General features: G+C 39.4%; 1 protein-coding gene across 1 annotated transcript in view; it reads left to right on the top strand.

Moving 5' to 3' along the window:
* The first annotated feature begins 535 nt into the window (after positions 1-535).
* Positions 536-8,760, top strand: part of nr3c2 (nuclear receptor subfamily 3, group C, member 2) — a 104,061-nt gene continuing 95,836 nt past the window's right edge. The window contains exons 1-2 of the mRNA XM_032562544.1: positions 536-973; positions 3,455-5,278. Of these exons, the coding sequence (XP_032418435.1) occupies positions 3,474-5,278 (1,805 nt within the window). The 5' untranslated portion in view covers positions 536-973; positions 3,455-3,473. The remainder of the gene's footprint in view (positions 974-3,454; positions 5,279-8,760) is intronic.

The raw sequence follows: 8,760 nt of genomic DNA, 5'->3' as shown, positions 1-8,760 counted from the left end.
TACCTATTTATTATATCACTTAAATATTTACTTATCAGTTATTAGCCATGAGTCTGGGTATTGTGTCTTAATTTGACATCAGCTGCTTTAACTCCTGATTACCAGACCCCTGAACTGCAATAGAAATGTTGCGCCACCTAGTGGAGACAGCAACTAAAGCATCACATGAGCTGAAGGACTTCTCTCTCTGTACTTGTGGGTCGTATAAACTGGGTGTTAATTGCTAAGTGCAGCTCTCGACTCACCTCCTCTGCAACTGCAAGGCAATCTATTTTAAAGCTGGGGAAACGGAAAAAAACAAAAAAACATGGCAGCACTTCATGTTGTGATGTCTAAATGAGACAGAATGGGAAGCAGAAGAGAATCTTGGACGTTATGTTGAAGTGAAATCAAACAGATCAGTAATGAAAAGGAGCTTTTTTTCTGATCTGAGAGCGGTGCCCTATTTCCAGACTGCTCGGTCTACCTGCGCTCGGAGAGCCCCTCCCTCCGTCGCACGCCTCCCCCCCCTCTTGCTCCTCGGAGTTTATGTTGCACTCGTTGCAGTAGGAGGGTCCATGTGCACAGAATGACGTCGCTCTGACTGCAAGTCCAACCGACTCCTGCGTTTTTTTTATTTTATTACTCCTCTTAAAAAAAAAAAAAAATTAAAAAAATGCAGGGCCCCAGATTCGTTAATCTGCGAAATTACAGCCATAATGTGAGATTATGCGCCGCTGCCGCCCGACCCATCGCTGAGGCTCGTCTTGTCAGGAGCAGCGGCTCGCCGTTGAGGATTACTAGAGATAATACGCAGTAGACTTTTACGGTGTGCGTTTAGCTGTCAAACTGACAGCGATGTGTCAGGAAGAGTAGTTAGAGCGCGTTTGTTGATATTTATTCACTTTGCAGTGCGCGTCTGTCCTCCCCTGTCTTCTGGATTACCGCTGCCCAGCAACACAGCCACCTGACAACTCTGAATGTCGTAATTAAGGTAAGGAAGGACGGAGCTCCGCGTTTCACAGTGTGCATTTTAATTTGGCGCTGCTTTTGGATGATAATTTAAGGGAACACGCTGTCCGGTCGGATGTTTAAACACTCGCATCCCAGGTCGGATTACTCTGACAGAGAAATCTAACAACTTTCATCCGGGGCAGCCAGTTTTCCGTCTGCTCCATAATAAAACTCTCCGAGAAGTTTATGCACACCGTTTCATCCTTAAGACATGAACAGCAAAGTGGTATTTTGAAATAGATTTCAAATGTCTGAATTGATGTTTTGGAGATTGTTGGAAATAACAAAAATTTGATTTAAATCATTTACATTTTCCTCTTTTCTGCTCAAATATTTTGTTTCATTCATAAAGTAGCAAAAGTCGCAGAAGTAACTTCATAGTTGCAACAAAAAAAATAGCAAATCGCCTGTATTCCTTGTGCTTTATAATTTCTGCGCACCGTCAAAATGGAGAGATGTGCAGAAAGTCCCAGAGGCAGAGTTTCCGCCGCGGACCATAAACAGGATTATTCAATATGAAGTATGTTTTAGTCTTCACATTTTTATATCTGGGCGCTAACGAACAGGTTACAACAGTAACCAAAAGTGAAAACGAATGCAACGGAATATTTTTTGCATTAAGTCGAAATCGAAGTTTAATTCAGTCAAATTTTCCTTCTTGCTGTGATCTAATGTGTGCATGGCAGCCTACAATAAACATATATCACACAGTGGTGTGCTATGATTGCAAATGCGTTGATTTTAACTGTTAGATTGTTTTATTCAAACATCATATTGATGCCCCGGTGTATGCAAACTACAGCTGAAGTTGTGTCGCAGCAATGTTGTGGTCTCCTAAGCAGGAACTATTGAGTGACAGCTTTCGGTCCAATCACTGCGCGACCTGATGAAGCTGAGGGACTTTAGACTGAGCCGTCCAATAGGGGCGCAGATGAGGTGGGAAGCTGACAACGTCACGGAGATTAATTAACCCTCAGTTTGCGCTTTTTTCGTACTGCTGTCAGATTGCACATTGCCGAAATTCAGCGACAAGACGATTTATAGAGAGAGAAAATATGATCCAGACTTGTAGAGAAGAAGTCTTATTTCTTTATATTGCTCTGGGGACACATTTTAAGAAAGAAAAAGAAAAAACAGACATTAATTTTCTAAGAATTGATATATATATATATATATATATATATATATATATATATATATATATATATATATATATATATATATATATATATATATATATATATATATATATATAAAGAAGATAGCTATACCATCATAACAAATCCCTGGTTTTATGGCCTTTGTAGTTCAATGATCTTTATGTAAAATTGTGCAACTTTTATTTAATGCACATACTGTACTTGTACCAGTCATTTTCAAAAGCATTAAAAAAAAAAAACTTCACAATGCCATTTTATTTTTGCAAAAACAGCAAATTGCCTGTTTTTGGTGTTTTATATTATTGTGCATATAATCTACTGTTATATACACAATAACAGCATATTATTGTGCATATTTTTTTGATCTAAATATATTTTATTTCAAGATGCCTGGACTGTTTTTAAAAAATAGTTTTTTAAAGCGGATCATTTAGTGATTTGCTGCAATGTTTATTTAAAATCAGGGTATTTATTGGGGAAAAAGAAATCAAGTTTTTAAGTGATGGCAACTCTTTAGTGGTACTTGGGCAGATTCAACTGCTTCTTTTGTTTTTTAAGAGATTCTAGTATTTATTCTTTTTGAGGAGAAAGCAAATAAATTCACATGGTTATAAGACTAATAGACAGCACATTAAATTTTCATTGAAGCAAGGTGGAATTAAAAAAAAAAACATAAATACAACTGCATTGGGAAAATTGTATGAAATATCAGTACAAATATTAATAAAACAGGAATAATTACCAGCTATACTACTGTTTTAAAATTTCTCTTGGTCTGGCAAAAAATATACAGTATAATCCACTTTGGTGGTTACTTTCATTGGGCCTATTACGATAACAAATTTTGCTGGATGATAAATTGTCCCAAAAGTTATGCTGATAAACCATAATATTGTGGTTTTGGAACCATTTTTAAGTAGTGGTATGGCATAATAATTGAAGAACACATTCTCAATTATCAATAAACTTTAAACTACATTGAACATTTCCCTGAAACTGGCAGTAACAGTTTAAAGTCTTCCAAAGGAAATGAACAAAGTCTATCTACGTAATAACACAATTGTTCTTCAAAAAAAAAAAGAGCTAGTTAAGACCAAAGCACCAGACAGATGACTTTTATCATCCAGTTTTTGGTAGAAAGAAAAAAAAAGAGAAAAATGATCAATCATCCATATGGAAATTATTGAGTTTGTTTCAATTTATAATACATTTAATTGATTTATTGCTTATTGTGACAGGTCTAATTAAACTAAGCAGTTTGCAATCTAATATCCATAATAAGTGCTTTGTTTGTTTGCTAGGTGACTCAATGAGCCAGCAATGGAGACCAAAGGATACCAAAGTTTCTTTGATGGAGAAGACGCAGAGAATAAATGGTCTGAAGCCCCGAGCACGATGGAGTACTCCTGCAGCACGGAGGATTCGAGTCTGACTAGCAGCGACATCCTGATGGACGTAGTCAATGTCAGCTGCTGTGCTGGAAGCCTGGCAGCCGACAGCAAAGACAAGAATACCAAGAAGCAGGAGCAGCCAACGCTTCAGCTCAGCCAGAGCCAGCCATTTGTTCTCCCACACTTCAACAACACCCTGCATGGTCTTAAACAGGAAATGGACTCCAAGGAGCTTTCCAAGACTGTGGCTGAGTCTATGGGTCTGTATATGAACGCTGCCAGAGAGGCGGACTTTGCTTTCAGCCATCATGGAGGCAGCTCAAGCCCAGGGAAACCTTACCCAGTGTGTGGGCGCTCGCTGGAGGAGAACCAGTGCGGCTCCAAAAAGAGCCCCAAGTTGAAACCCTTTGGCTTTCAACAGCCAGGTGCCACTCCCAGGGAATGCACCACTGGGACTGTAGTTAGCTCAGCGTCCATGCTCGTGTCCTCCCTGTCTTGCAGTCCCCAGACGTCCAGCTGCATCTCAAGCCCCGGAGGCAGCAACAACATGGTGTCATCTACAACCAGCCCTACATGCTTTGGACCACTATGCTCGTCTGCCAGCAGCCCTGGAAGCCAGACTTTGTGCGCAGCAACTCTAGCCAACATCAAGAGCAGGAATTCAGTCACATGTAGCCCTGTAGAGTCCAGCACAGTCGGTTCACCTCCGCTGACCAGTCCGCTTAATGTCATGAGGTCCCCCATGTCCAGCCCACAAAGCATGAGCAGCGTGCGATCCCCTCCATCCTGCAGCACTACATGTAACATTAGGTCGTCTGTTTCCAGCCCCACCTGTGGCAGCTGTACTGCCGCTACTAATAACAGTAACACAGCAAGGCTGTCCATCTCCAGTCCGGCCTCTGGGGGCCCTATGGCTGCCAGCAGCCCCCAGAACCCCTCCTCTGTTGGGTTTCCTGTGTCCAGTCCGGCTGGTGGGATAGGTTTGGTTCAGAACGACACCAACAGTCCGGACGCAGAGGGGATGACCAGAGACACAGATTTCAAGAACTTCGAGTTCCCTAAAGTGGAGATGGTGGACGGGGAGGTGTTCAGCGTGGGGCTGGACCAGATGGGCATGGTTAAGTACATCAAGAATGAACCTGAAACTGACTTCCGGAGCATGTGTCTCGGCAGCTCCAAATGTAACGTGAGCAGCGCGCCATTAATCACGCAGATTAAGAGTGAGCCAAACAAAAATGAGGGTTGCATGAACCAGCAGCCCTTCGGAGAGACGTCGCCGTCCCTTGGCCTCTTCCCCGCATCCGAGACCACATATTTATCCCTGAGGAACAACATAGACGAGTACAGTCTCTCTGGGATCCTAGGGCCCCCAGTCTCTTCTGTGAATGGGAACTATGAGACAGACTTGTTCTCCAATAATGTACTGTCTAAAGGGGTCAAACAGGAGTCCAATGACGGCAGCTATTACCAAGAGAATAACAGCATGTCCACCTCCGCCATTGTTGGAGTTAATTCCGGCGGACACTCATTCCATTACCAGATTGGAGCGCAAGGAACAATGTCATTCACGCGGCATGACATGAGAGACCCGTCCAACCCTTTGTTGAATCTAATTTCACCTGTAACGGCGTTAATGGAGTCGTGGAAATCTCGGCCAGGGATGTCACAGGGTTCGCTGTCAGCCAGGAGTGAAGGCTTCTCGGGTCAGAACTGCATCGCTGACAGCATGTCAAGGTAAGAGGAAGAAAACGCATCTCTAAGGAGTCTCTGGTTGAAATTTGAAGAGCAGCTTTACTTTTGTCTTTCAGAGTATTCCTCTTGAATGTTTCATAAGTGATGTGTACCTTGAGAACTGCAAAATGGAATCAGTAACACTTAAAGCACATAAAATGCATTGTGACACAGTGGAAACTGGAATTACACAACAAGGTTCAGGTCGCAGACATGACATCATTTTCCTGTGCTGCACTGCAACACCAAGACAAAGTTTAGCTCTTATCTCCAAGCAATCCATAAATATAGACACATTTTATTGGTATCTTATCAGGACGTCTAGCTGAGATCTCCTCCAATGCAAATAGCTGTTTATTGTAGTCTGTTGGAAGCATTATAAATAATAAATGTCTGATCATTACAAGCTTTTGTTGCCAAACACGTGTAATAAACAGCTGATTACGTTGAGGCCCAGGGGAAAGCAACTCTGTGCTAGCTTGCTAAGATGATAGAAATCAAACCCAGATGTTGAGGTTCAGTTTTGTTCTGGTCTACCAGATTCACCTGAAGAAAGTACATAATTAAAGTGTTAATGTGTAAGCTGTAACTTAAGCCGTTAAACCCAAAAAACATCAATGAAAAAGTATAAACAGATGCGTATTAAATACCAGTAAAATTGCTGATCTTTAAGGTCATTATGTTCTGGAAGTTGGACAGGTGATAAACACATTATCAGTTTATTCTCCTGAAGAGCTCACTGATTGTCCTGCTCACCCTAGCTTTTAGTTCACTTGCTGTTATTTTTGGTTCTGATTTAGCAGGACAAACTGTTAGATACAATACATTGCAAAAATATCTATACACTTTTTCCATTTTCCATTTTTACTTTAGATTTTAAGTGATAGGATCAAACAAAGTAGTGTTTAATTGTTAAAGAGGGAAAAATTACTAACGTTTCTGTGGTTTAATGTAATCTGGACTTTGACTGGGCCATTTTATTACAATAATACATATAAATCTGAACCATTCAATCATTGATCTGGACATATTATTCAGCTTGTCCTGTGAGGACAGTGGTGCCCAAACTTATTACGTCATGGCCCAGAACTGCCAAGTTGAAAGTAATTGAGGGTCACAAAAGATTGCTAAGAAAAAATTATCAAGAAAAAATTATTTACATGACTAACACAACTAAATACTTTGGTAAAATAAAGAAGTTTGCACAGAAAATAGAGCTATAAATAATTAAGATCTGAAACATAGCAGGTTTGTTTAAAACAAATGAAAATAAATGATTAATAAAATCAAACAAGCAATGAAATTTTATTAGAAGTGAAATTAGTGGGTGAAAAAAGTTGAATCCTTCATGTTGTGCCTCCATATTTAGAATAATACTGCTTGGTGTAACGCTGGTAAAAACTTTAAAGGGTTAATAGAGTAGCAATGTTGTGATGACTTTCTGAAGGCAGAGTTTCAGAAAGAGCAGGAGTTTCTTAAACAGACAGGTCCAATTTCAAGATGTTGAATTACAAAGTAAATTTACAGCATTTACAATACAATATATACAGCATTTTTACAACAACTGAAGTTAACATAGTTACTTGATTGCGATATAAAATAGCACTATGTGGCTGGAAAATACATATTAATGGCTAAATTTGTCGAGAGCATAAATAATGGGCGGGTTCTCTCTGGGTACTCTGGCTTCCTCCAGTCTGGATACATGACTGTTCGGTTAATTGGTGTCTAAATTGCCCTTAGGTATGAATGTGTTGCTTGTCCTCCTGTGTGTCTCTGTGTTGCCCTTCAATGAACCGGTTCGGGGTGTAACCAGGTTTTCGCCTAAAGACTACAGCTCCCAGTTCAAGTTCCTTTCACTTTACAATTTTGGGCTTTCGTGTGTTGGTTTACCATGTGAAATCTTTAAAAAATTGCTTTGAACTTTGTGGTTGTAAGGAAAAATTTAAGTATAGGAGTTGAATGCTTTTCCAAAGCAGTGCAAAATATATATTTGGCAGCAAGTTCACCTGGTTAGATTTATTCTTAGTCTTGAAAATCTTGAGCTGATTGATTATCCATTTAATTATTGCGCTCCTTATAAAATACTTGTGACTCGGTTGAAGCGAGCTCTGGGGCTGCTCAGACGTATCTGTGTTTGAGTTTATTTATACTGCATTTCACCTTATCATGATTTTTCTATCCTCTGGGTTTGACGTGTTTATTCTGCTTTATATGAGCTGTGCACACTTGTCTAAAGAGTAGATACTCCGTCTGTGTGTGTTTGTGCATGTGCTATAACAAGGCTTGCAGCTCTGCGGAGACTGATACAGCCCCGTTGCCTTGGAGGCAACCCATATGGCAGGAGCCAAAGCGATGTTGACGGGATCACTGCCACCTTGGTCCTAATGAGATCCAGCTTAGACCTAATGTCAGACAGGATGACAGGAAGTGGTGGGCCACATGGCAGCGAGGCGGGGAGGCAGGAGCCCACAAAGGGAAAAACAATATACATACTTTAATACAATGCAAATATAAAACACATATAGAAACTATAGATAGATACAGATATGTTCCAGGTAGAGTGAAACAGCAACATGTTTAGCTTATTTTACTACAAGTCTCTTGTCATATCTATGGAAGAGGGTTAGGGCCACTGAAGAAAAAAATGAATTCAGAATTTAATCTTGGATTTCTGACTTTTTTCTCAAAAGTCTGAGTTTAATCTCAAAATTTTGAGTTTTTTTTTAATTGGAATTTTAACTTTTTTCCCTGAGAATTCTGACTTTAATCCCAGAATTCTGACTTTAATCCCAGAATTCTGTCTTTAATCCCAGAATTCTGTCTTTAATATCAGAATTCTGACTTCAATCTCCAAATCCAAGAATTCAGAATCTCCTTTTTCCGAATTCTGTCTTTAATGTCACAATGTAACTTTTTTTTCTCAAAACTCTCCACTTTTTTTTCTCTGAATTCTGAATTCAGTCTTTGAATTCTGACTTTTTTTCTGACATCAAAAGTCTGAATTCAGAGGAAATAAATCAGAATGTGGCGCAAGTTCTGAGAAAAATAAAACAAAATACTGAGATTAAAATCAGAACTATTGTTTTATAGGCCCTATCAGTAGTGTTACCTTACATATAAAACTTTTGATTTGGTCAGTTTAGAACTTCAGGAGAGATGTCCAGCTGTGGTTTTTTCTTTTAAGCTTCTACATCCATTAAAAGCACAACTATTGATCTTTATGTCCCAACAGTGGTAATTACCTAAAAAAAGCAATATAAAATGCCAGAAGGTCATTTTGTATTTTTTGGGTTAGCATCATTTTATTACTTGAATTCATTTATCAAATCAAATCAAATTGTAATTGTATTTGTACATTTCAGCAACAAGGCAGTTCAAAATGCTTTACATCATAAAAACACAAAAATCACCAATTGAAACATTACATTTTTCCAAGTGCCGTCATTAGACGTCAGAATTTATTTTAAGCATTACACTGGTGC

Source organism: Xiphophorus hellerii, chromosome 5, assembly GCF_003331165.1.
Source record: "Xiphophorus hellerii strain 12219 chromosome 5, Xiphophorus_hellerii-4.1, whole genome shotgun sequence".
Lineage (NCBI taxonomy): Eukaryota > Metazoa > Chordata > Actinopteri > Cyprinodontiformes > Poeciliidae > Xiphophorus > Xiphophorus hellerii.
The sequence above is the reverse complement of the archived record's forward strand: the minus strand, read 5'-3'. Positions and strand labels throughout refer to the sequence as shown.